Source organism: Ursus americanus, chromosome 14, assembly GCF_024610735.1.
Source record: "Ursus americanus isolate L20-20 chromosome 14, mUrsAme1.1.p, whole genome shotgun sequence".
Lineage (NCBI taxonomy): Eukaryota > Metazoa > Chordata > Mammalia > Carnivora > Ursidae > Ursus > Ursus americanus.
In genome coordinates this window covers 44304652-44332504 of record NC_142140.1, presented here as the reverse complement: position 1 = coordinate 44332504, position 27853 = coordinate 44304652, and the positions used below count along the sequence as shown (strand labels likewise).

General features: G+C 53.4%; 1 protein-coding gene across 1 annotated transcript; it reads left to right on the top strand.

Moving 5' to 3' along the window:
- The first annotated feature begins 11238 nt into the window (after positions 1-11238).
- Positions 11239-27326, top strand: MAP1S (microtubule associated protein 1S). The gene is made up of 7 exons (XM_045778652.2): positions 11239-11371; positions 12704-12805; positions 14306-14388; positions 15202-15342; positions 16007-18359; positions 26024-26259; positions 27090-27326. Exons 1-7 carry the CDS (start codon positions 11248-11250, stop codon positions 27243-27245), a joined length of 3195 nt encoding a protein of 1064 aa, XP_045634608.1. The 5' UTR covers positions 11239-11247; the 3' UTR covers positions 27246-27326.
- Positions 27327-27853: the final 527 nt, after the last annotated feature.

Sequence of the window (27853 nt, the reverse complement as noted above, 5' to 3'; positions counted from 1 at the left end):
ACTCAGCACTGAGCACCGAGCCCCAGTTGGGGCTCTGATTCCACAACTCCGACTAGAAACCCAGAGTCAGATGCTTAACCTACTGAGCCACCCAGGCGCCCCCTGCTGGAGGTTTTTAATGGAAACCCAAAGAGGTCCCCTTCTATTTCCAGTTTGCTAGCATTTTTTGCTTTTATCACACGTGGGTGGTGAATTTTAGCAATTACGTTTCCTGAATCAGCTGGGATGCCTATATAACGTTTCTTGTTTAATCTGTGAATGTGAATTACATTCTTTCAATATGTTTGATATGCACTGGTCTTTCCTGTTCTCTTTTACCCACATGTCATCTCCCTCTATCTGCCAAAGTCTCTGATAAACTGATCATTCAGATCCAACTAATTTTTAAGCCCCACTGTCCATTTTGCCCCCACCAACAGCTCTGATAATTCCAAAGCTATTTATTTGAGCTATCCAAGCCCTCCCTTTAATTATGCCATGCTTCCTCCATCTTTCTCCTGCACTCTCTTCTCTGCAGCTCCCTCTTTCCCTGGCTCCTCTTACTATGCATCTACACTCAAGTCTTCTGCAAACTCATACTAACCCTCTGTCTTTCCATCTCTCTTCTCTTGGCTTCTGAAGTTTCAATCTCTTTACCATCTTATGAAATCCACAGAGAAGTTATTGAAAGACAAATAATGGGAGATAGGACACAGACTGGTGAGAAGTACAAGTCCTCCCCTCCACGCACACACACGGGAAGAGACACACACACATCAAACACAAGCACATACACACACAAACAATCACATATCTCCCAGCCAATGAGCTCCTGGCAATTCCCAGGGGCCTGGACTTGCCCATCTCCTATGCCAAGAACTTTGGATGAGAAAGTTCCCCTTCCACAGCACCTACTGATTTCAGTTTTTTAATGGGGAGTGGTCAGAGCTTCTTCTAGAGCCCCAATCCAGGGTAACCGTACTTGCTCCTCAAATAAATTTCCAAATAATATCCTTACTGGGTATATCTGATGTTTCTGGTACTATACAGAGCTCCACAGAGGGGAAAGATATGAATTAGATGTCAATCAATGTGTTCAGCAAGCATATTTGGCACCATCTGGATGCTGGGAATTACTCTTATCATCAGGTTCTACTGAGTGACGTGGTTCCTGGCACAAAAGTTGGAAACAAATGAATAAGCATGCACAGAAGAAAAAAAGGAAAATTATGAGGAAAATGGGCAGTGTCCCACGATAGAGAGGAATGGTGGAGGATGGGATAACTGCTTGCAGAGGAGGCAATACATGAGCTGAGACCCAAAGGAGGAAGGACCAAGCATGGGGAGAGATAGGCAAGGGGCATTCAAGACAGCAGAGCAGGTGGAAAGGCCCTGAGGTAGGACCATGCTTGGTGTATTGGAGAAATACCAAGGAAGCTGGTGTGGCTGGAACAGAGTGAGAGAGAAGGGAGATGGGTAGGGGCTTGTGGGTGTGGGTAAGGGTCCAGGAGAGAGAGAGGGGAAGACTGTGAATGGAAGGGAGAGATTGGGCCTCCACCATTTGGGGAAGAACATAGGTCAAGCAGGACCTGAGGTTCCATGGGCATCTTATTGTCAATGAGGCCTCATTCTCACCCATGTCTCGCCCACCCCTGGACTCCTCACTGATGCCCCACCTGCACTGATGGGGGGTGACGACCCCGTGCCATGGTTTCAGCACACAGTAGGCACTCCACAAATGTGAATGAGCTAGTATGTCAGAGGGAGGGAGGGAGGAAAGAAGGGAGGGAGGGAAAGAGGAGGAGGAGATGGGCAGGGGTACAGGAGCGCAGACCACGTGGGATATCCTGGCCACAGGGAAGAGTGTGGGCTTTATTCAAAGGGCAATGAGAGCCATGAACGAGGGCTTTCAGCAGAGAAAGGACATGATCTGACTTATGATTTAAGAATCCCTGGGGAGTTGGGTGGGGGATGGAGCAACTGGGTGACAGGCATTAAGGAGGACATGTGATGTGATGAGCACTGGGTATTATACGCAACTGATGAATTACTGAACTCTACATCTGAAACTAATGAGGTACTATACGTTGGTTAATTGAATTTAAATTAAAAAAAAAGAAGAATCCTTCTGAGACTGCCAAGGGAGCAGGGACAGTCGGGGCAGGAGTGTAGGTGGTGGGAGGCCAGGGCAGCATCCAGGTGGCAGGTAACAGCGCCTATGGGAATGAAGGGATGGTTCAGGCTCATTTTGGAATCTGAGCCTAAAGGACCGGCCAATGAACTGGACGTGCGGGGATAAGGGAAGAGAAGTGAGTGACCAGCATGAGTCCAGATTTGCGGGTCTGGGAGGCTGGGTGATGGTGGAGCCATCCGCCATACTGAAGGACAAGTGGCAGATCTCAGGGTGAGAAACAGATCTGTGCTTTGGACTTGCTGAGTTGGAAATGCCTGCAAGGCACCCAATGGGAATACCCAGTGCAGTTGGATACTTGAGTCTGAAACTCAGGGGAGAGGTTTGGCTGGTGATACAAATGGGATAGAATCAACATGAGATGGGGTATGTCCACTTGGGTCCAGAGTGTAGACAGAGGGTGAAGGGCCACCTGGTTCCCAGGACCAAAACCAAGACTTCAAGCCCAGGGGTCTGCCTTCTACATGTTTGTCCATCCCCAACTATAGTCCCTGTTAGCAGGGCAGCAAGCGATGGTAAGTGCAGGGAACATGGAATTCAGAGCCCTTGGAACTGCCATACACTCTCCTCTTCTCATATTTCTGCTGTTGATGGCTTGGGTACTGGGGTGGGGTGGGAGTGGAGAGTACTGAAGGAGATGAAGTAGATAGAAGTAGGTGATCCTGCATTCAAGGTTCTCCTGAGTGGAGCGGAAAAGAGTATTCACGTGGTTCCAGAAAGCCTACTGTGTGCTTGGCAATGTGCCGAACGCCTGATAAATGCTATTTCTCTTAATCCTTTGCAAAGTAAGGTGGGCGTGATAGTATGTTCATTTCATAGACAGGAAGACCAAGTTCCTGAGAGGTTAGAGGGATGTGAAGCAAAGTTGCGCCAACTCTCAGAATAAGCCTTTCTTAAATATAGATGTTCATGTAATCATTCATCCAAAGGACACAGCGTGGATCCAGACCCAAGTGCATGTAATGCCCAAAGTCCTGGGGCCCATCTGAAGTCTGGAAGAGGATGTGGGGCAACAGAACCCAATCTCTAAGGGCAGGACAGGGATAAAGGAAGGGAGAAGGATTGGGGGAAGGAGGCTCTGATTGGGATGTTGGGAAAGGCTTCCTGGAAGAATGGAAGCTGGAGAGTGAGGACATCCCACTAAGGACAGTAGAAATTGGAGGAAGGGCATTCCTGGCAGAGAACATGGTGAGAGCAAATGCTCTGAGGCTGTACCTCTTGCTGGACCTACCTGGGGCCCTCAAGCCAGTGGTCACAAGGAAAAATCAATGAGAGCAATCTTGGTTTATCACTTATAAAATAGGGATTAAAAAGGTGATTATTTCCTAGAGAACTAATGGGACCGAGGGCAGTGCTGGCCCTTTTCAAGTCCCCAGCGCTGACCTGCAGGGCTGCAAGGGACTAACTCCAAGAAGTAAGGAATTGGATTGGCTTGAGAAGGCCCAACAATGAAAGAGGATGATTGGATCCAGAGATGAGATAGGTCTAGAGGGAGTGGGGGCGGGACCGAGTCCAAAGTCTCCAGAGTAACCAGCAGGTGGCAGCACTGGGCCAAAGGGTGATCCCAAGCCTGACTGGCCACTTGCAGGCAAGAACCCTATCAAGGGGAGACTTGCACTGTGCAGAACTCTACAAATGCTCGCTCATTTAATCTTCTTAACCGATTTTACAGAGAGGGAAACAGAACAAAAATGTGAGCCAGGTGCCCAAGGTCACACAGCAGGTGAATGGCAGAGTTGGGATTCAAGTCCAGGCAGCCCATTGGGGTCCTTAATCCCTATACTCCCAAATCCCCTAAAATGATAATTTAAAACAAAACAAGGACTCCCTCTCAATTATTATTGGGTTTTCCCTGTACCTTACATGCCATCCCCCCAGGTATGTACAATCATTTCCATTTTACAGATGGAAAATGAAGCACAAAGAAAAGAATGACTCTGGGAACCAAGGTGATTCTATGTCCAATGTGAAAATGCCAAGAGTATGTGAGTCTCGTCCACTGTTGACCCTGGGTCCAGCTCAGGGGAGGGATCAGTAGGAACCTAAAGCCTCTGCCCTCTCTAGCCTCCAGTCCCCCGCTGCCACCACTGCCCCCAAACAAGTCCCTCACTGTGTCCCAGCCCAGGGCTGCACCTTCATTCACACCACCCCTTTGAATCTTGCTTCCCCACTGCAGATCAACTGGAGACCGGTGAACTTGTACCCAGACATGGCGGGGTGGGGGATACGGGTGGCAAGGAACATTTGCCAAGGGGCCTTGATGCTGTCACTTTTGACAAGCGGGAAAACTGCAGATCAGAGATGCCCAGGTAATTGCCCAAACTATACAGGCAGTATGAGGCAGAGCTGGATTTGAACTCAGGGCTTCAGCGTCTCGTGCTTCTAGGACTACCATTAAGGCACTGTCGGGCCGGTCTGTGTCAACCCCTTGCGCGCCCGGAGCTCCCAAGTACTCCAGGGTCCTATGAAAATGTTGAGACTCAGATATACACACACTGATTCACGATGCAAAAGGAGAATGGCAAAGTCCAAATGAATCAATGTTTAATTATGTTCAGGAACAGGATGTCAACTTTATTGGGGTTAAAATCGATGCATCAGAAAACAGGTTTGGGGTTGGATGTGGTCTCCCTGGGGAGACCCCCGCTGGGTCACTGCCAGCTGTCTACTCAAGAGAGCTACCTGCGGCCAGTCGGTTTCCAAAGCAAAACGATAAATTACAAGAATAGCTAATCTGGTGAGAGTTTAGCATGTGCTGGGCTGGATCCTGCTTCATGTTTTAAATCATTTAATCTCCACTGAGACCCTACTGGGTGGAGGATGTTATGATAGGGTCCAAGCGGTGGGGAGACTGAGGCAAAGGGCAGTCACGCAACTGGGGAGGGACATAGTTGGGATTTGAACCCCACCAGGCTTGGGGTCTGCACCCTTGACCCCTGCGCTGTCCTCAGCTTTGTGTTTCCTGTCCAGTAATTAGTGGGATGGGAGATGCGAGTACAATGGTGCCCTTTTGACTTGGTTCTGGTCTGGATGTAAGGACATGGCACTGCTTGGAAAGCCGGATCGGGACCCATCTCTGTCCCCTCTAACCAGCTTCCAAGGCTGCAAGACACCCAGGCAGGTCACTTCCCACTCAAGAAACATATGTCAAGCGGAATAATGAATGAATGAATCTGGTATGAAAAATTAGGGAGCCCTCGGCCCTCTTGAGAGCACTATACTAGGAGCTCCTGAGGGCAGGACCGCTGCTGGCCTGGGACAGGGTCTGGCGCACGATGTGCACTCCACACACGTGTGTGGGAAGAGGGAAGGGACGCACGTCATTTCTGAAGATGGTGTGCTCCATCTTGGCTCCAAGTACCACTTCCAGGTCCTCTGCAACCCTCGGGGACCTAAACCAGTGCAACCAGCCACCTCCCTCCCACTGGCTTTCAACCTGGGGCCTGCCCTGGGGGTTAGGGAGTGGCCTGATGGAGAGGAAGGGGCGGGAACTTGTATCCTGAGCTACCATTGGGTGTCCGTAATGCTGTCTCGTCCAGTCCTTCTTGGGGGTGGAGTTTGGGCGGATCCCGTGCAGGTTGGAGCAGAGCGGAGGAAATCGCCATTTCTGGCGGCGTCTTTGCATTAATTGGGTGGGGTTGCGGGTGGGGTTGCGGGAGGGGCTGAGGGTCCTCGCAGAGGACTGGATAATAAACAAAATGCGGCCTCCTCCACTCACAACTCCCCACCTCCCCGCGCCGCATCTTGACGATTTTGCAGAAGGACCTGATGGCAAGGCGGCCAGCACCAGGACCAGGCTGCTCCTGGCTAAGTGTTTAAGAGCCCAGCCCCTAAAACTGAGGGCATCTGCATTCAAACCCTAGGTCTGCCACGTGCTGTGTGATCCTGGGCACGTCACTTACCCCGTCAAGTCCTGTTTCCCTACTTGTACAATGGAATGGGTAGTGACATGTGTTAATCTTATAAAATGCTTGGAACCAGCTTACGGTTGTTTTCTACACTTCGAGTTCCATATCCCCTTGGCTCCCAAACTCTCCATGTGTCCCCATGGCGCTCAGACTAAAATCCACGCATCTTCCTGTGACCCAGAGGCCCTGTGTGGCCCAACCCCCACCAGCCTCCCTGGCCGCACCCTCTTGCATTTCCTAGTCACCCCATCCAGCCACTCTGTGGTCTTGTAGTCTTCCAGCACACCCAGTCTGTTCTGGCCTCAGGGCCTTTGCACATGCTGTTCTCCCCACAGGAAGTGCTCTTCCTCCTCCTCCTTGCACTGTCCCGGACTTGTCCTCTCTTAGGTCCTGCCTCAAGTGCTGCTTCCCCCAGGAAGTCCTCCTAGATCTCTCCACATCTGGTTAGGACCTCCCTGTTCTGTTCACAGGTCTCAAATGTCTCAAATGCATGGACCTCCATCCACAAGTAACAAATCAGTCCTCCTCTATCACCACCACACCACCAGGCCCATAGGGTGGGGTGAGTGTTTATCCTCCCATATTATGCACCTGGGGAAACTGAAGCTCCACTGCTGGGAGGTGGTTTGCACCAGGCCCAAGCATCTCTTTGAGGCAGAATCATGTCATCTTGGCCTCATTTAACCCAAGCAATATATTCCAAGGCAAAAACATTCAGCACCTGCTGCTTCTGTTCTGGGAGAGCAAATTAGAGCCACACCCTCCTCCCAGGAGACCCCTGCTGGTCTCCTGAAGAGCACCCATGTTCCTCCCCTCCAGGGCATCTCTATGCTCCACCTCTCCTTTCCCCTCATCCTTGACCTTTTGGGGAGTTTGTGTCAGGTTCTGACTCTCCCACCCTGGGGACTCCTTGGGAACAGGTTAGGGTGAAGTTGGCACAGAGGATTTGGCTGGAGGTGTTTGTTGAATTGAATACATCATCTGCCTGATGAACTCCTGTGCACTCCTCAAAACCCTAGCTCCAAGGATATCTCGAGGATATCTTCTCTGTCTCCCCAGACAAAGCCCTCACTCCTCTACTCCCAACTCTTCCAGCTCCCGGAACCACCCTCCAGCCCAACCTTCACTCCCCAGGGCTGGGGGGACATCCGTGGACAGCTCTTCCTCCTGCATACTGAGGTCTCCTTGGGAACCAGGACTGAGACCTCTTAGGGGCCCAGGAAAGTTGTCAGGAAGTGTTTCCTGAGGGGGTGAATGAACAAATGAATGATGAATGAATATATCAGGGCCTGGAGTCAGATGTCCTGGGTTCACATCCCGGCCAGGGTGCTGAACACTGAATCTGCCCCTTTTCCAAATCTCACCTGCCCATTTATTAAATGCATTTACTCAGACTTTGTCCCAAATTGTTGCAAGGGTGATATTAACTAACAGATAAAGCATACAGCCCCGGGGACCTCAGGCTCCCTTGAGTCCCAGACTGGGAGAGATGCACACCCAGGACCAGCAGTTTTGTTCTCCTCCCCAGCACCCAGAATGTTCTCAACACGCACGCTTAATGGATGTTGACAGATGTACAGCGTTGGTGAAAGGGGTAGAGGACGGAGGGAAGAAAGGCAAATATTAAAAAGGCTGAAATCAAAGTCTTGCTTAGAATGAAGCTGTCACAGCCTCCCTCACAGACCATTCAGGAAAACAGTCTGGCCATCTCTTTCCCCATCTCTAAGCCATCCCGCCCCTAGGCATTTACTGGGGGGAGAATAAGGTATAGTCACTAAAAGACATGTACAAAAAAAAGGCTCAAAACAGTTTTATTCACTATAGCCCCAAATGGGAAACAACCCAAATGTCCACTGACAGGTGAAATGGACAAATGGTGAAAAACTGGTACCCAGAGGTTTTAATAACAAGAATAATAACGACGATGATGATAAAATCCAAGTGTTTGCAAGGACGTGGAGGCATTGGAATCCTCATACATTGCTGACGGGAATGTGAAATGGTGCAGCTGCCACAGAAAACACATCTGGCAGCTCTTCAAATACCTAAACATAGAATGACCATGTGACCCAGCGATTCCATTCCTAGGCATATACGCAAGGGAATGGAGAGCTGGTATTCAACAAAAACTTGTACACGAATGTTCACAGCAGCACTAGTCACAACAGCAAAAAGGTACAAATCACCCAAATGCCCACCAGTGGATGAATGGATAAACAAGATGTAAGGAATAAAGTAGTCATAGGTGGATACAACATGGATACACCTTGAAAACAATATGCTGAGTGACGGAAGCCAGACAGAAATGGCCACATCATGTATGAAATGTCCAGAAGAGACAGATCTATAGGGACAGAAAGTAGAATACTGGTTGCCAGGGGCTGGGGGAAGGGGAGTGGGGAGTGAGGGCTAATGGGAATGGGGTCTGCTTTTAAGCAAATGCGACTGTTCCAGAGCTAGTATCAGTGAAAGTTGCACGACATTGTGAATTAAATGTACTATGTGTCACTGAATTACATACTTTAAAATGGTTAAAGAAAGTTATATGTTATATGTATTTCACCGCAACATAAAAAATGGTACCCAAGAATACTACCAAGCCACGAAAAGGAGCAACGCCTGCTCCTCACCATAAGAGAAGCGAGATCCAAGAGTGGACACCCTCTGTGATCCCATTTATGTGAAGTTCAGAGCCAGGTAAAACTCAGCTATAATGACAAAGGTCAGGGCAGTGGTTGCCTTGAGGGAGGGGAGCATCAGTTGGCCAAGCAACTGCCAGGAGCTGGGCATGTCCTAGATCCTGACCAGAGGGCCATCGCCCTTGTCAACCTCTACTTTAGACATTTGTGAACTTGACCATGTCTTATGTTAAGCCTCAAGAAAAATGTTAAAAAGAGATAAGAATTGCCAGGGTAGGAAAACAAGAGTGTCCAGCAGTCCTGAGGGCTAAGGTTTCCATTTTCCCCACAAATGCTATCATCTGACCCCTCTACGGTTGGATGCCTTTGAAACAGGCATGGAGCTGGGTGTAGACAAAGGCAGGAGGGCAGTGACCTGAGTCTGGTGCCTGGGATTTCAGAAATGATCCCCCAGATGCTTCATCTCTGGGGAGATGCTCCTCACATTTCCCCCCACGGGGGTCATCAACCTGGATGGCACTCTAGGACAGAAAAACCTCATGACTCTAGAACACTCAGAACATCCCCCAGTGTCCTTGGGGAGGATCTTTCCTCCCAAATCAGACACCCTGGTGGAGACACATCCTCACACTTCAGGGCCTTTTAAGACAAACTAGGATTAATAGGAACTATCATAACTCACAGTCTGGGGCAGAAGGAAGAGCATAGATTTCAGTCAGAAGATCCTGGGTTCAAGTTCTAACTAACCAATAAATACACATGAAGGAATAAATAAATAAATGAATGGTGGACAAATAGGCTTTTTACCCCCATTCCACAAGCCTTTATCATGCATTTCCAGGATGCTCTGCCTCGTCTTGCAAAAGGCTGGGGCTCCAGAGAGGCCTCTGCGTGGCCTGTGTCTGAGTTCCCAGCCTGATAAGAGAGATAGACACTCCCACTCCCATTATTGCTCATAGTAAAAATGCAAGAAATCATGGGCAGCCAGGACACAGGGGAGGTAGCTAAGGAGGAGGGACTGGGATAGAGGAAGAATGCCAGGGCCAAAAAGAGAGAGAGGAAGTGGAGTACTAGAACGTTAGACAGCACGTGGCCAGCGACTGTTACACACTGACCAGGGAGGAAGTTGGGCTGAACAGCCCCAGATAATGAAGGGCAGCAGGAGGCCCATCTTGTTTCCCAGAACTTTTCATTTGTCTTGATTTGTTTTGTATACCTCCAGAGATGGAGACCTCACTCCCAAGAGAGACAGCCCAACCCTTCCTGGGCACAGGCAACTGTCAAAAAATTTGATGCAGGGGCGCCTGGGTGGCACATCGGTTAAAGCGTCTGCCTTCGGCTCAGGGCGTGATCCTGGCATTACGGGATCGAGCCCCACATCAGGCTCCTCTGCTGGGAGCCTGTTTCTTCCTCTCCCACTCCCCCTGCTTGTGTTCCCTCTCTCGCTGGCTGTCTCTATCTCTGTCAAATAAATAAATAAAATCTTTTAAAAAAAATTTGATGCAACATAATTTTTTAAGTAGTAGCCACCATAGTTTAAAGGATTGAATGAGGGATGCCTGGGTGGCTCAGGTGGTTAAGTGTCTGCCTTCGGCTCGGGTCATGATCTCAGCGTCCTGGGATGGAGTCCTGCATCGGGCTTCTTCTTCTCCCTCTGCCCCTCCCCCTGCTTGTGCACACGCGCGTGCTCTCTCTCTCTCTCAAATAAATAAATAAAATCGTTTAAAAAAAAAGGTTGAATGAGATTGTTCGGGGAAGGAAGGGTACCCATGTGAGACAGGCAGTCAGTGTCTGCCACGGGCTGGATCTAGAATCAGACTCACTTGGGTTCAACTCTGTTCTACCACTTAAGGGGCTGGAGACTTCATTTCTTCAAGCCTTGGTTTCTTCCCCTCTGAAATGATCATAATAACATTACCTACCTCATAGATTTATTTGGTGAACTAATGGAGTAAAATGTCTGGCACATAGGTGCAAGTGTGTTACCTGGCTCCAGGACCCAGAGGGCTCTGGAATTTTTCCCAAACACAAACGTACTTTCCTACGTCTAAAACATTACACATGCTCTCACTTCTGCTTCATATATGCTCTTGCCCCACCGCTCACACCCGGCAAACTCCTACACATCCCTCAAAGCCCTAGCTATAAGATATCTTTCTTTTCTCTGTTCAAGCCCTGATTCAGGAAGCTAGGAGCATGTGGACCTGGTTCTGATTGGGTCCACCGTGATGTGATGAGTTCCCGGAAAGAACGTGGTAGGCATGCAGTCAAAGCTTGTTGAATGAATGTATGAATGGACGGAGGGACAGACGAAGGAATGATCATTTGGGAGAGGGTGGCCAAAGTGGAGACCCAAGAGTCTGCCAACCACTTGGGTGCTCACGTCGCCAGCTCCCATGATCTGAAGGGACCGACTGTGGCAGACAAGAGGCTGGGGGCTTCCGGGCGGGGTCTTCAGTTCTTCCGGTTCGGCCCCTTTAAGGGGAGGGGCCAGGGGGATGGGCGCTCGGAGCGTCAGCGCGGCGCGAAGATGGCGGCGGCAGCGGCTGCGGGCCCCGGGGCGCTCCAGGCGCCGAGCTCGCTGCTGCTTGTGGTGGGCGGCGAGTGCGGGTGTTCGGGGCTGCTTGCCTATGTGCTGGAGGAACTCGAACGAGGTCGGGCCGGTCTGGGGGCGCGGGGTGCGGGAGGCGGGCGCGGCCGCGCATCTCGGCCCGAGGGCCGGGTGGGGGTGCGGCCGGGCTGCGGGCAGGGAGGGGGTGGGGGGCGGCGGGATCCAGGGACCGGGAGGCTCGGTCCTCTTCATCGTTAGGCGCACCGCGCAGGCTGAGGCCTTGGGTGCCCACGGAGGAGGCGGCGCCCGGGCCTGGGTTGGGCTGCCCCTCCCAGACCCGGGAGCAGCCCAGGGACGGGACATGGGCCCGGGCTTTGGGACCTGCAGGATTGGGCAACACGGTCGACGGCTCCGCTTCCCGCCCAACGGGCCCGCAGGGGGGAGGGTGGGTCGCCTCGAATCGCCCGGTTTTAGCAGCCTGGACGTCCTGGAAGAAGGAGTAGGGGTGGGGAGGCTGGTCCTGGAGCCCCGGGGCGCATTTTCCGTTGCTCCACAAGGACCTTGCTAATTGGGGTGTGGGCGGGCGCGGCCTGCCCAGGGGATTTGGCATCTGGGGAGGTGAGTCATAGGTGCACCTGCAAGGTTCACCTGCAGCCACTTGGCACAGTGGAACCGGAGGGCGTGGTGCACCCCACACCGTGTTTGGAGGGCATTCACCACCACCACCCCCCAACAGATGGGCAGGGCCTGCGGTCTGGCGCCTGTAAAATGGGAAGGCAGCCACACGCTTCTGTTCTTATGCTTGGGAATGTCGTCGTCTGTGCCCGGGTCCTCCTGCCCCCTCCCCACCGCCCTATGTGCAGGGATGGTGTGGCGACCACAGGCAGGTTCAGCTTTGCCCTCACAGGGCCAACAGTCTGGTAGGGGGGATGGACCCAAAGTGGGCGAGGAGATGGAACAAGTTTTAAGCTCACCTGCTGTCAGGAGTGCTCAGAAGGGTGCAAAGGGCTGAGGACCTAAAGGGTAGAGAGGCAGAGGGAAGGGCCTCCTGAGAGTGGGAGTAGCTGGTGCAAAGGCCAAGAGGTGGGAGTGTGTCTGGCAGGGTGGAGGAGCTGTGAGACCAGTGGTGGGGGTTGGGGAGATGATGGAGGAGATGAGATGACTGTTTAGGAGGTGGGAGCTTTTTTGTTGATACTGAGTCTTCTCTGTGAAAGGCCGAGTTACGCTTTGGGTTCCTTGACATGGATGCAGAGAGATCCAAGGGCACTTTGGGTGGTTCTGAGTCTCCAGGCTGTTGCATTGGGGGTCAGGTTGAGGTGAGGGGCTGGGATTGCTCCCACCTGCCTGATACTAGTTAGTTATTGAACTATTCTTGGAGCTGGGGAGCCCAGCTGATTTCCTGCATCACTTCTCCTGTCCCCCTACCCTCCAACAGGCATCCGGTCCTGGGACATTGACCCTGGCATTTGCAACCTAGATGAGCAGCTCAAGGTTTTTGTGTCCCGGCACTCTGCCACCTTCTCCAGCATCGTGAAAGGTGAGACTGGAGACCCTGCATGCCTCAGCTGCTCCCCTTTCACTCATTCACTGGGCACGTGTTCTCTGAGTGCCAGCTATGTGCCAGGCATGGGGTATGGCTGTAAACAACAGTAATAATGTAGTGTGCAGAGCAGGGGTGGGCCCTGACCCAGCGTGAACTCCCTTGGTCATCAACTCCCTTGGCCCACCTCCCGCACCCCGCGCCCCCATACACAAGGCAGGAACTTGTATTTTTGTCCCCGTTTTGCAGATGAGGCAGCTGAGGGGCGGGGGACAGGGGAGACCTCCAAGACTGGGCTCTTTGGATTAGAGGCATCTGGGGCTGATATGTGTCAAGTGGAGGGAAGGGCCCAGGCAAGGCGAGAAGATACTTGGAAAGTGAGGGGCTGCTGAGTGGACCTGGAGGGTGGACTGTGGACCCCGTGTGGCAGGAACTGTGTCTGGCTCGTGGCTGTGTCTCTCGTACAGGGCTGGGTGCACTGTAGGTGCTCAGTAGATGGGGAGCTGGGAAAGAAAAAAGATCGAGGAAGGGGTCAGGATACCTGGGCTAGCCCCACACGGCCCAGGGTGACCCACTGCATGGAGCAGCTGCTGGGCGTGTTCCAGGTGTCGCCTATAGCCGCTCTTGCCTCAGCCAGCCTGTTGAGTCAGCCCCAGGCTGCTGCAGGAGGGGAAGGAAATGTCCTTCTCCTCATTGTCCTAGCCGTTCTTGGTGGCTTCCTGACCCCTCACAGGATTGAGGGGGCAGGGGCTGGAAATCCCATCTGCTCTCTGTGACCGTGGCAACTACTTCCTCTCTCTATGCCTTGGTTTCCCCACCGGAATGGGGCAATATCCGTACACGATAATAAGCATGTGATAAACTGATAAAAGGTTGACTAGTGCCAGAAGGTCCTTGTCTCCCCAGCCTCAGACCTGGTGCTCCATTTTTGAAATATCTGGGCTCTGGGGGGCAGACCAGGGTTCAGATTCCAGAATCACCCCCACTCCCCTCTTTGTGGCCCAGGAGGCCTCCCTGCCCCCATGCTCCCCCATGTTCCCCCATGCTCCCCTCATTCTGGCCTCAGCTACCACTTCCTGATCCTCAGACAGTCCTGCCTCAGAGCCCTTGCCCATGTCTGCCCTCTTCCTGGTGTACCTCATTGGCCCTCCCTGGGCTCAGGCTTCTTGCCTCTAAATGGGGGTGACAGTGGCATCTCCCATAGGGCTGACTCCTGTGAATTGGGGCCTGTGAGCAGTGGAGGCCTGTTGTCACTGCTGTTTCCAACGTGAGGCCTGCCAAGGCACGTTTCCTGTTCTTGCCTCATCCTGACCTACAACTCTACCATGTGCCTGTTGATCCTCAGATGACCCCCTGGCTGGGGTTCCTGGGAAGCAGAGTCATGGAGGGGCTTGTGCCTGCCTGGAGTCACACAGGGAGGCAGGGTTCGACACCAGGACAGCCCGGCCCCGCACACGTGGCCCAGCCCCAAACTCACTGCGCCCGATTCTCCCATAGGCCAGCGGAGCCTGCACCACCGCGGAGACACCCTGGAGACCCTGGTCCTCCTGAACCCATCAGACAAGTCCCTATGTGACGAGGTAGGGAACAGTCTGGGCGTCTGCTGGGACCGGCACCATCCTAAATCCTGCATCCCTGGTTTTGTGCTGTTTGAAATCCTCTTGACACCCACTAGCATTACCCCCTCCTTCAGGAAGCCTACCCAGATGGCGTCGGCTGCAGCTTATTCCCTCCTCAGGGGCGATGGTGGGAGCGGGTGAAGTCAGGAAAGACTGGAGCTTGGGAGCAAGAAATGGAGCGGAGAGTGTCTGGAGGCAGGGAGGTGGAGCTTGACTGGGATTTGCGTCTTGTGCCTCGCTCCTGGCTGGGCCCCAGGAGTTGTCTGAATTGACTTCTTAGTACGTCTGGCTTGTGGACATCTGTGCCTTTCTCCCAGTTATCCATGGGAAAGAGGAACAAGATAGAGCCCCAGGACACCCTCCTAGAGACCCTTGTACAGGTTGATTACTCTGATCAAAAATGCTCCGTTTTGTTCCCTCGAGGAGCTCTGAAGGAGATAGAGCCAAACACAGATACCCTCTCTCCCATGGCATTGAGGCTGGGCCAGAGAGAGAGGTGGGCTGGATGGAGTCCAGAAAGGGTATGGTGGGCTTCTAGGAGGAGAAGGCCCTGGAGCCTGGCTTTTTAGGTTGAGCAGCAGGAGTTTGTCTGGGGTGGGGTGCAGGGCTCAGCAGGAAGCCCAGAGGGTACCCTTCCAGCTTCCTGTTGAGTACTGGGGCTGGGGACAGGGGTGGGGCAGTTATATGTAGCTTCGTGGCTGGAGGCCATTCCAAGGGGGGATGCAGGCTTCGTCACTGCACAGAGTAGGGCCTTTCACCGTCTCCTCTCCGCAGCTCCGGAATCTTCTGCTTGACCCTGCCCCTCACAAGCTGCTGGTGCTGGCTGGGCCCTGCTTGGAAGAGACAGGGGAGCTGCTGCTGCAGACGGGGGGCTTCTCGCCCCGCCACTTCTTCCAGGTCCTAGGGGACAAAGAGGTAAGCCGCCACCTCTTCCTCATCCTGCTTCCCCTGGCTCGTCCCCATCAGGCTGTGTGGCCTGTGTGACCTGTCCCCCTTGCATCCCATCCCCTCCTCTGTGGAACAGTACCATGACACATGTCCCTTCTGTTATTGGGGCCCAGTTCCCTCACCCACCACAGTGTGTGGATTGAGGCTAGACCTGTAGATCAGCAGACCTCCCAGAGACTTCAAGCGGCACCCCAGGTTCTAGGTCCCAGCAGGGTAGGGTCCTTTCTAGAGTCCTTAGTCTGGGTGGGGCAAATGAGCAAAACTGTCTGGTAAGTCACTTTTTCCATTATGAGAGTGACGTAATGATGGTGAGATAAGAACCAGATGCGGAGGCAGGCGATGTGGAAAGTCTCCCAGGAGGGAGCTGTGCTATAGAAGAGAACAGCAAGTGCAAAGGCCGTGGGGCAGGGAGAGTAAGAGAAAGGGTGGGGGAGGGAAGCAGGTGGTGAGGCGGGACCATACATCTCCGTGGACCATGGGGGTGGCTGGGTTTTGTCCTAAGGCTGACAGGGGTTGGGCAAGGGATTCTTCCAGGCCCAGGAGGCAGGATGGGGGGTGTTCCAGCCTAGTTTTCCCAGGGGCTGGATGTTGCCTCGCTCTGGAGGCGTCTAACCATTACACCCTTCTGCAGATCCGGGATCTCCTGGCATCCACACCCCCACCTGCAGACCTGCCCAAGCTCACCATCACCTGCCCGACCTTCGGCGACTGGGCCCAGCTGGCACCCGAAGTGCTCAGCCTCCACGGCGCACTCCAGCTGCAGTGGAACCCACCCGCACAGCTGCCGGCGTCCGAAGGCCTGCGCGAGTTCCTGGAGTATGTGGCGGAGTCGCTGGAGCCGCCATCTCCCTTTGAGCTGCTCGAGCCGCCGGCGTCCGTGGGCTTCCTCAGGCTCGCCCGGCCCTGCTGCTACATCTTCCCTGGCGGCCTCGGCGACGCCGCCTTCTTCGCCGTCAATGGTTTCACCGTGCTGGTCAACGGTGGCTCCAACCCCAAGTCAAGCTTCTGGAAGCTGGTGCGGCACCTGGACCGGGTGGACGCCGTGCTGGTGACCCACGCGGGCGCTGACAGCCTCCCGGGCCTCAACAGTCTGCTGCGGCGCAAGCTGGCGGAGCGCGAGGAGGCAGCGGCTGGCGGGGGCTCCGGGGATGACCGGCTGCGCAGGCTCATCTCCCCCAACCTGGGGGTCGTGTTCCTCAACGCCCGCGTTGCCGCCTCGCGTCTGGTGAGCGGCGAGGATGAGGCGGAGCTGGCCCTGAGCCTCTTGGCCCGGCTAGGCATCACACCCCTGACTCTGAACCGCGGGCCGCTCCCGGCTGAGCCCACCGTGCTCTTCCAGAAGATGGGCGTGGGCCGGCTGGACATGTACGTGCTGCACCCGCCCGCGGCTGGCACCGAGCGCACGCCAGCCTCCGTGTGCGCCCTGCTGGTGTGGCACCCCGCGGGCCCCACAGAGAAGGTGGTGCGCGTGCTGTTCCCTGGCTGCACCCCGCCCGCCCGCCTCCTGGACGGCCTGGTCCGCCTGCAGCACTTGGGCTTTTTGCGGGAGCCCGTGGTGACCCCCCAGGACTTGGTGGGGCCTCGACGAGCCGAGAGCAAGGAAAGCTTGGGCTCCCGGGATAGTTTAAGAAGAGAAGGCCGGACAACAGCACCCAGCAGAGCTGCCCAGGAACGCCCTGGGGTGGCCCGGAAGGACCCACCTCGGGTTGAGGCCCCCCGCAGGGCTGAGAAAGAAGCCAGGGTCCCCCGGGAGGTGAAGAAGGACCCCAAGCCAAGCATCCCTCGGACCCAACCCCGGGAGGTACGCCGGGCGGCCTCTTCTTCAGTCAGTGTGAAGAAGGCGGGTGCCCCGGCAGCCCCCAGGGTCCGCAGAGCACCCAATACCCCCCGCCCAGGTGTCCCGCCAGCAGAGAATGGGCCCCGCAGCCCCCCCAGCTTCCGGTGTGGAGAGGCCAGCCCCCCAACAGAGGCCTGTACTTCCCCAGCCGCCCAGCTGGTGGCCACACCCAGCCAGGAGAGCAGCTTGGAGCTGGGGCTGAGCCCAGCCGGGGAGGACAGCGGCGCCTTGGAGGAGAAGACGCTGGAGCTGCTTTTGGATGCCAGCACTCCAAGGCCACGCACACCCTCGCCTACTGGAGCCGAGCAGGGCCCAGCTGAGGGCAGTGGGAGACTGTCGCTGAGTCCGCTGCGTGGCGGGGAGGCCGGGCCAGATGCCTCACCCACAGTGACCACGCCCTCGCTGCCCGCAGAGGTGGGCTCCCCACACTCCACAGAGGTAGACGAGTCCCTGTCAGTCTCCTTCGAGCAGGTGCTGCCGCCACCGCCTGCTGCCGCAGGGGACGCTGGGCTGAGCCTCCCACTCCGCGGCCCCCGGGTCCGGCGATCAGCCTCCCCGCACGACGTGGACCTGTGCCTGGTGTCACCCTGCGAGTTTGAGCACCGAAAGGCTGTGCCCATGGCGCCAGCGCCTGCGTCCCCTGGCAGCTCCGAGAGCAGTGCTCGGTCCCAGGAGCGGGCAGGCGCTCCAGGGGCTGAGGAGACGCCACCCACATCCGTCAGCGAGTCCCTGCCCACCCTGTCTGACTCAGACCCCCTGCCTGCCGCCCCCGGCACTGTGGACTCAGACGAGGACATGGAGGGCTTTGGGGTCCCTCGCCGTGACCCACTGCCCGAGCCCCTCAAGTTCCCCCCACCGCTGCCCACCCCGCCCAGCATCTGCATGGTGGACCCCGAGATGCTGCCCCCTGAGCAGGCCCGGCTGACAGAGGGCCTCAGCCGTACCCGGAAGTCCCTGGCTCGCCCTAACCCCAGCACGGCCGCCTCCAAAGCCACTCCAGCGACCACTGCCAAAACCAAGGGACTGACTGGTGGAGACCGGGCCAGTCGGCCACTCAGCACCCGGAGCGAGCCCAGTGAGAAGGGAGGTCGGGCACCTCTGTCCAGAAAGCCCTCAGTCCCCAAGACGACCACTCGGGGCCCATCTGGTGAGTACCCAAGAGCCGGAGTCCTGCAGTGGGTTACCGGCCCGAGTCTTTGTTCCCTACTTGCTGTGTGGCCTCAGCCGTACCTGCTACTCTCTCTGGGCCTCCATGTCTCATATAAAATGTTAAGTTCTGGCTCACTGTTCGGGCACTCGTAATTCCGGGGCATTCAAGCAGTGCCGTCAGTGGAAACATAGAGCCTATCTGTCATTGTGAACTTGCTAGGGCCACAGAACGCAAGAAAAAACAGGTGAAATTAATTATAATAGTATATTTAACCCCTTTGTGTGGAGGTTCCCAAGCCCACGCCTACCAGGTTCGATGATGGGCTCGGAGGACTCGGTATACAGTCCTCCTCATGGCTGAGCTGTATTAGAGCAAAAGCATACAGAACAGAAGCAGCAGGGGCAAGAGGCTGGGGGAGGGGGCTTCCCTGGGGGGAAACCAGGCACAGGATTCTAGAGCTGCCTCCCAGCGCAGTCGCACCATGTGCCTTAGGGCCGGAGCAGCGAGCCGCGGTGACCGCGGTGTGAGGTGATGTTTCCCTGGGAAGCTCATGAGAGACGGAGCGCCCAGGGTTTCTAGTCGGAGCTGGTCACGTTGGCCCCCACTGCCTGACAGACACCCAAATTCCGGGCTCCTCCGAGGGGGAAGCAGGGGTTCAGCAGGAGCCGCCCTGCTGCGGGACCCATGGGCACGGCGGGCCACCCTTGTCGCGCAGGCTGCGGGGACCTTTCTGAGATCTAAGTTCCCTAGACTCCAGCCTGAGGCTAGCAGTCTCGGGTGTGTCGTGGTAACTTTTCTCCCAGTTTTCCTTAGTTGTGATGAAATGTACACGACATGACCTCACCTTAGTCGTTCCTAAGCGCACGGTTCGGCGTTAAGCGCGTTCATGTGGTTGTGCAACCGTCACGGCCATCCCTCTCCAGGCCTCCTTGCCAAACCGAAACTCTGTCCCCATTAAATACTAACTCCCATTCCTCCTCTCCCAGTCCCCAGCAGCCACCATTCTCCTTTCTGTTCCTATGACTCTGACGACTCTAGGGACCTCGTGTAAGTAAAATCATACCGTGTGTGTCTTATTTCACTTAGTGGAGTATCTCCCCGGTTCGTCCGTGCTCTAGCCCGGGTCGTAATTTCCTTCCCCCGCTTTTTTTTGTTTGTTTGTTTGTTTTGTTTTTTTAAGAATTTCCTTCCTTTTTCAAGTTCGAATAATACTCCGTGATGTGGCTGCACCATATTTTGTTTATCCGTTCACCTGCTGATGGACGCTTGAGCTGTATCCACCTTTTGACGACCGTTGAGTCGCGTTGCTACGAACACGGTTGGGCAAATATCTTTTGGAGATCTTGCTTTCAACTCTTTTGGGTATATTCCCAGAAAAAGGATTGCTGGATCATATGGCAGTTCTATTTTGGATTTTTTTCGAGGAACCGCTATACCATTTTCCCCAGCAGCTGCACCATTTTATACTCCCACCGACAGTGCAAAAACGTTCCAATTTCTCCACATCCTCGCCAGCACTGTTTTCTGATTTTTTTTTTGATAGTGGCCACGTGATGGGTCCGAGGCGGTATCTCATGGTGGTTTTGATTTGCATTTCCCTAATTAGTGATAGTGAGCATCTTTTCATGTACTGTTGGCCATTTATATATATATCTTTTTTGGAGAAACATCTGTTCAGGTCTTCTGCCCCTTTTTGAATCCGGTTGTCTTTTTGTCGTTGGGTTATGAGAGTTCTGTATCTATTCTGGATAGTAATCCTTTATGAGATACATGATTTGCGAGTATTTTCTCCCATTTTGTGTGTGGCCTTTTTATTTTGTTAATGATGTTCTTTGCACAAAAGTTTGTAATTATCACAAAGTCCAATTTGCCTCCCCCCCACCCCGTGCTTTTGGTATCCTATCCAAAAAATCATTGCCGAATCCAGTGTTGTGAAGCTTTTGCTTTGTTCTAAGAGTCTGGTGGTTTTAGCTCTTACATTTCGCTCCTTGATGAATTGAGTTAAATTTTGCCTGTGGTGCTAAATAAGGGTTCAACTTCATTCCTTTGCATGTGGACATCAGTTTTCCTAGCACCAGTCTTGGCATCCTTGTCAAACATCATTTCACCATATATGTGAAGGTTTATTTCTGGGCTCTCTGTTCCCTTGGCTTGTTATGTATCTGGCTTTATGTCAGTACCACACTGTCTTGATTAGTATCCCTTCATTGTGAGATTATGAATCAGGAAGTGTGAGTCCTCCCAACTTTGTTCTTCAGTATTGTCTTGCCTTCCAGAATCCCTTGAGATTCCGTATGAATTTTAGGATAGATTTTTCTGTGTCTGCAAAAAGCCATCCCTGGCACTTTGACCGTGACAGCATTGAATCTGTAGGTCACTTCAGGTAGTGCCGACAGCTCAGTGAGTAGTAAGTCCTCCAGTCCACAAATATGGAATGTCTTTCTGTGAATTTCTGTGTCTTTTTTCATTTCTTTCAGAAGTGTTTTGTAGTTTCCGTATATTTTATTTTCTTGGTTAATTTCTAAGTATTTTATTCTTTGTTGCTATTGTAAATAGAATTGTTTTTTAAGTTCCTTTTCAAGTTGTTCACTTTTAGCATATAGGAGCGTAACTGATTTGTGTGTGTTCATTTCGTATCCAGCTACTTGGCTGGATTTGTTTATTCTGGCAGATGGTGTGTGTGTGTGTGTGCACGTGTGCATGCACGTCCACCCATAATTTGAGTTTCCTACACATAGCATATCCTCTGTGATCAAAGATAATTTTAGTTTTTTCTTTTCCAATCCGATACCTTTTCTTTTTCTTTCCTGATTGCCCTGGCTAGCACTTCCAGTACTGCGTTGACTAGAAGTGGCAAAAGCCAACATTCTTGCCTTATCTCTGCTCTTAGGAAGAAAGCTTGTAGTCTTTCACCATCAAGTGTGACGTGAGCTATGGCTTTTTTGGTTTCTGGTGTATGGCTTGTATTATGTTGAGGTAGTTTTCTGCTATTCCTAATTTGTTGAGGGTTTTTATTATGAAAGAGTGTTGAATTTTGTTTAATGTCTTTTCTTCAACAATTGAAACGATTGGGTTTTTTTAATCCTTTGTTCTGTTCATGTGTATTGTATTGATTTCTCTTTTTTTTTTAAGATTTTATTTTTAAGGAGCACCTGGGTGGCGCAGACAGTTAAGTGTCTGCCTTTGGCTCAGGTCATGATCTTGGGGTCCAGGGATCGAGCTCCACGTCAGCCTTCCTGCTCAGTGGGGAGCCTGCTTCTCCCTGTCCCTCTGCTGTTCCCCCACCCCCACCCCATGCTGGGCTCTCTCATTCTTGCTCACTCTCAAATAAATAAAATCTTAAAAAATTTTTTTTTATTTTTAAGTAATCTCTACACCCAACGTGGGCCTCTATTGATTTTTTTTTTTTTTTTTTTGTATGTAGAACTATACATCCCAGGGATAAATCCCACCTGATCACAGTGTCTGTCTTTTAAATATGCTGCTGAATTTGGCTTGCTAATATTTGTGGAAGATTTCTGCATCGAGGTTCATAAGGGATATTAGTCTGTAGTTTTCTTCATAATGTCTTTCTCTGACCTTGGTATCACTGGCCTCATGAGTTAGGATGTGTTCCCTGCTCTTCAGTGGTTTCGGAAAAGTTTGAGAAGAATCGATGTTAGTTCTTCTTTAAATGTTTGGTGGAAACTTAGTGAAGTCCAGAAGGGTTTTAATTACTGATTCAGTCTCCCTACTACAATGAATCTGTTCAGCTTTTCTGTCTCTTTGTGATTTGGTCTTGGTAGGTTTTGTGTTTCTAGGAATTTGTATATTTTTTCTAGGTCATCCAGTATGTTAGTTGTACAGCTGTTCACAGTACTCTCGTAATGCTTTTTATGTCTGTAGAGTCGGTAGTAGTGTCCCCACTCCTACTTCTGGTCTTAGTAATTTGAGTCTTTTCTCTTTTTTCTTAGTCTAGCTAAAGGGCTGTCAAGTTTGTTAATCTCTTTGAAGAACCAGCTTGCGGTTTTGTTGATTATCTTTTGTGTTTTTCTAGTCTCAATTTTTAAAATCTCTGCTCTTATCTTTATTTCCTTTTCTCTGCTAGCTTTGGATTTCCTTTTGTTCTTTTTCTAGTTCCTTGGGTTGAAAGGTTGTCACGTTGAGATGTTCTTTTTAAATATAAACATTTATAGGGGTGCCTGGGCGGCTCAGTCGTTAAGCGTCCGCCTTCGGCTTGGGTCATAGACCCAGGGTCCTGGAATCCAGTCCTGCATCGGGCTCCCTACTCAGCGGGAAGCCTGCTTCTCCCTCTGCCACTCCTCCTGTTTGTGTTCCCTCTCTCTCACTGTCTCTCTGTCAAATAAATAAATAAAATCTTTACAAATATATATATAAACATAGGTATAAACTTTCCCTTTATCTCTGCTTTCTGTCAAAGATTCTTTGTCTTTCAGCAGTCGGATTATAGTGGGTCTCACAGTGGATTCTTTGAGGTCATCCTGCTTGGAATTTGTTGAGTTCTTTGGACATTCATACTAACACCTTTCATCAAATATAGAAAGTTTGGGGCCATTATTTCTTCAAATAGTCATTCTGCCCTTTCCTCTCCTGGGACTTGACATGTGTGTTGGCCCTTTTGATGGTGTCCTGTAAGTCCCTTAAGCCGCTGTTCACTTTCTTCAGTCTTACCTCTCTGTGTTCCTCAGACTTGATCATTGCCATTGTCCTGTCACCAAAAATCAGTGTTCAAATCATGAACTGAATTCCCGTGGTGAATTTTTCATTCAGTTTAAGATTTTATTTATTTATTTGAGGTGAGCGAGAGAGAGAAAGCAGAAGCAGGGGGAGCGGCAGGCAGAGGGAGAAGCAGACTCCCCTCTGAGCAGGGAGCCCGATGTGGGGCTTGATCCCAGGACCCCAAGATCATGCTTAACTGACTGAGCCACCCAGGCGCCCCAGCTACAGAATTTCCTTTGGGTTTACTTCTGTGTCTTCTCTGTTCTTAGTGAAGTTTCCGTTTTGTCCATGCAGCGCTCTCTTGAACATCTTCCTTTCTTTCTGTGAGCATCTTTAAGACCGTCGTTTTAAAGTTTTTGTCCAGTAAGCCCACCATCGGGCCTTTCTGGTTTCTGTTGATTTTTTCTTTTTTTTCCTTTGAATAGGCTTTACTTGTCCTATTTCTTTGTATGTCTTGTGGTTTTTGCTGTTGTTGAAAACTGGACATTCGAATTTGATCATGTGTTATCGCCGGAGATCCAGATCTCCCCCTTCCCCGGGGCGGGTTTGTGTGGCTTTTCTGGTTTTGCCGTGTGCTGCTTCCGTGCTGGGGGTCAGTCCGAGGTGGGAACTGAGGGTCTTCTCAAGTCCTCTCTGAGCCTGTGCCTTTCTCCCGTGTGTGTGGTGACTACCCTAAGTCTCCTGAATGCACGCAGTGGTTTTTCTTTTTTTCCATGAAGTTGTTTATTCTAACTCCCGTGTAGGTAACACACAGTGTTACCCAAGTTTCACATGTATGATACAGTGATTCAGTGCGGTGCTTTTTGGGACTTGTCCTTTTGGCCCAGTCCTTGCATGTCTGGCTCCCAAATGGGGAAAAAGCGAAAAATGAAGGGAGGCGGGAGGGAGAAAAGGAGAGGACATGTTCCCAGTTCTCTCAGTCTCCCATAAGTCAGGGAGGGGCTGCCAGCAGGACTGTCCCGGCGTCTGGGTCAGAAGGCGGGTTCCCGGTGCTTCCTGCTGCGCCGTCATCCCCGAATCCTGCTGAGTTCGTTCTGTCCTGCGTGCTGTGCTCTCAGAATGTGCGAACATGTCATCGATATGAAAAATTACTTGCTAGTTCCACTTCTCGTTGCCACACTAAGTCCTGGATGCCCAGGGGCGCCTGGGTGGCTCAGTTGGTGAAGGGCCTGCCTTCGGCTCAGGTCATGATCCCGGGGTCCTGGGATCGAGTCCCACATCAGGCTTTTTGCTCAGCAGGGAGTCTGCATCTCCCTCTGTTGCTGTTCCCCCTGCTCATGCTTGTGTTCTCTTTCTTTCTCTCTCTCAAATAAATAAATCTTAAAAAAAAAAAAAGTTCTGGATGCCTGGCATGTGTTTAGCATCCCAGCTCGTCTCAGCTCGTACCTGCGACGTTCAGTGGGTGGTGACACCGCGGAGGGCAGTGCAGGGGGCTGGTGGGAGAGCCGCAGTGATGGTTGGCTGTGATCATAATTTGAGCTCAAGTCCCTGAGGACTTGCCCACCTGTTCCAGGCGCCTGGGTGCCCCTGCCCTCTGGAAGCTGACCGTGGCTCTGGCTTCTCGCACCCCGTGGCCTGTCGTTGGTTCCCAGCTTCAGTGCCCACCTGAGCTGCCACTCCTTATTCTTCTTGGGCACACCCTGAGGGAGGCACCTGGTGGGCCTCTGTGAGCTTTGGCAGGTCAGGGGTCCCCAGCACAGTGGCAGGTGGCTACCCAGGCCTGTGGGGCAGGGCTGGCACCCAGAGTCATCTGAGGCCCTGTCTACCAGGGCATTTGGCCACTTGGGGTCCCCTTCTCCTACTGCCTCGGACACACTGACCATCCGTGCTGGTGTCTCAAAAGGGCCAGGAGGTAAACGTGTTCAGCTTTGCAGGCCCGGTGGCCTCTGTCCCAACGACTCAACTCTGCACTGTGGCAGAACAGCAGCCTGGGACGTAACCAAATGGGCATTCTGGTAAAACTGCATTTATGAAAGCAGGCCGTGCTGCTGGTCCCAGCTCTACCCCTGTCCTCCTGCCCTGCGGCTTCTGCCCACGCTCCCCTCATCTTCCCTTCGCTGTTCCACCTCCGCAGTTCCTGTCTCCCTCGCACGTCCCATAGCCATGATGGCGTTCTCTTCCTGAGTCTTAAGATCCTCACCACCGCTGTTCCCAGCTATGAGTGAGGGATGCCACTTGCCCAAGGCTGGGGGATTCATTCATTCTGCAAATGCCCCGGCAGCCCTCTGGACCCACACCCTGAGCTGGGCAGTGTTTATGATCATAGGATATCCGGTACCGGGCCAGTTTCCTGGGCCTAAGATCCAGGTATGTCCTGACACAGCTGGGACTGGTGGTCTCATCCCCCTTTGCATAGGCTCTGGGTTCAAGGCCATGCATGAGGCTCTGAGAGCCGTGCCACATCCTCGGTCTCCCTCTTGCAGTTCTGTCCCTCCCACACCCATTCTATCTCCCCAGTGCCCTTGGCAGCAAGGATTTTTGTGTCTCTTGCTTACTGCTGTGTCCGCAGTGCCTGATGCCCAGGAGGGCTCGATAAATGCCCCTTGAGTAGTTGAACAGATGGATGCTGCAGAAACCTCAGATTGTTCTAGGTACCGGTTGCTTTGGGAGCTGAAGCTCTGAAACCTCTTCCAGGAAGCCCTCCCTGATTGCCCCTTCCTACCCTCCTTACCTCTGGCCCTGGGTATGTCTGCATCCAGGGGCTAGCCAGGGAGGGTCCAGGCCTCCAAGGATATGACCAGGGGTATCTGCAGAGTTCACTGAGTAACTCTCCATGCCAGGGAGAGCTTGTCAACTATAAGATAGTAAGATCAGGCATTCTCCTGAGGAGGGAACTACTTGGAGAGGTGTAGGCGGAGCTGGGAGCCCCTTCCCGGGCCCTGGGTCTTAGCCCCTTCCTGGTCCCAGGAGCTCAGGACTGACGCCGTCCTTCTTGCCCACAGGGTCAGCTGGAAGCCGACCAGGTGGGTCAGCAGCCCCTCCCGGCTCCCCTGTCTACCTCGACCTGGCCTACCTGCCCAGCGGGAGCAGCGCCCGGCTGGTGGATGAGGAGTTCTTCCGGCGGGTGCGTGCACTCTGCTATGTCATCAGTGGCCAGGACCAGCGCAAGGAAGAGGGCATGCGGGCTGTCCTGGATGCACTGCTGGCTGGCAAGCAGCAGTGGGACCGTGACCTCCAGGTGCGTGACCACCCCGGGGCCCCAGACAGTCTTGGTACAAGGTAGGCTCCACACCTCGTGCTAGCGTCCTGTTGAACGTCGTCTTATGAGGTCTGTGTGACCCTCACCCACCCACAGAGGGAGTGGGGCTCAGAGAGACTAGGCTGTGTCCCCAAGGCCACGGAAACAAAGGCAAGCGCAGAGGTCCCACCAGCTCTCAGGACTGTGTTCCTCTTGCGTCCACTTCGTCTGTCTGTAGCAGCCTGGGTGCGGGCGCTGGGCGGGACTGGTGTGATTGGCCGGGAGGAAGAGGTGAGGTGTCTGTGCAGCTAACATAGTGGAGAATTGAGCCTGGGGCTGGGGTCGTCCCCAGAGGAAGCCTTGAAGCAGATCCTTGGAGCGCGAGGCAAGTTTGGGTAGATGCAGGCGCTTCCAGGTCCCTGGCCACCTGTGCAGCATGTGAGCGGGCCGGCACCCAGCCTCGCACGGAACACCCGCGGCCCCTGCTCTCCCGCGGCCTGTAGAGAGAACTGGCTAGTAGAGAGCCAGCAGGGAGGGTCCCGGGCGCAGGGTGGCGGCAGAGCAAGGCTGGGGTGTGCAAGCGAGGAGCCGGAGGGAGGTCTGGTCTCCTGTGTTGTGAGAGGCTCCCTTCCCCTGGGTGCTGTGGGGAGGAGAAGGGACTTCAGGGATGGGCTGGCCACCAGCTACAGACAGCTGGGAGAGGGCGAAGGGAAGCCAATCAACCATGCTCAGAGGAGAAGGGCCTGAGATGCCGGGAGTGGAGCAGGGGGCTGGGCCAGGAGGGCAGAGGGTGGCCCCCCCCACGCTCAGGCCTTCTGTCCCACCCGCAGGTGACCCTGATCCCCACCTTCGATTCGGTGGCCATGCACGAGTGGTACGAGGAGACGCACGCGCGACACCAGGCGCTGGGCATCACAGTGCTGGGCAGCAACAGCACCGTGTCCATGCAGGACGAGGCCTTCCCCGCCTGCAAGGTGGAGTTCTAGCTCCGGGCCGCCGCCCGCCCCCAGCCCGGAGTCTGCCGCTGCCTGAGATTCCCCTGCATCAGAAATAAACCAGGTACCCCACTTGGCTGTGGCCTCCGTTCCTTCTGCTGACAGGAGACTTGGCAGCGTCCAGGGCCGTCATCGCCGCTGTGCTGGCCCCCAATTTCGGGGGGAATCCCCAGGAGCCCCCAGGGGAGGGCGTGCCTGTCTGGTGGGGACCACCAGCGGCTGGCGTGTGCTGCTGACCGCGAGGGGCTGATTTTACCAGTGGGGAAGCTGGTAACCCTGGGCAGCTGCTGGACCCGCACTACACACACCAGTCTGTGGCCCAGGTGAGATCGAACCCCAGGCTCTGGGCTCCAAAGCTGGAAAACAGGTTCCTCTCCATTTCTAGAGATAATTGAAGCCCGGCAGGAGACCCCCACGCAACAGATCTTAAAGAAGAATTGGAAACCCAGAGGTTACAAAACATCAATTCCTGAAGGACCCCCTTCCCTGCTCTCTGCACACGTAGAGATACTTAGACATAACGTTAGAGAAGGTACCACGCACTGGCTTAGATGGCGATCTGGAAAGCGCACCTCTGTCCTGTGATGTCTGCGAGTGTG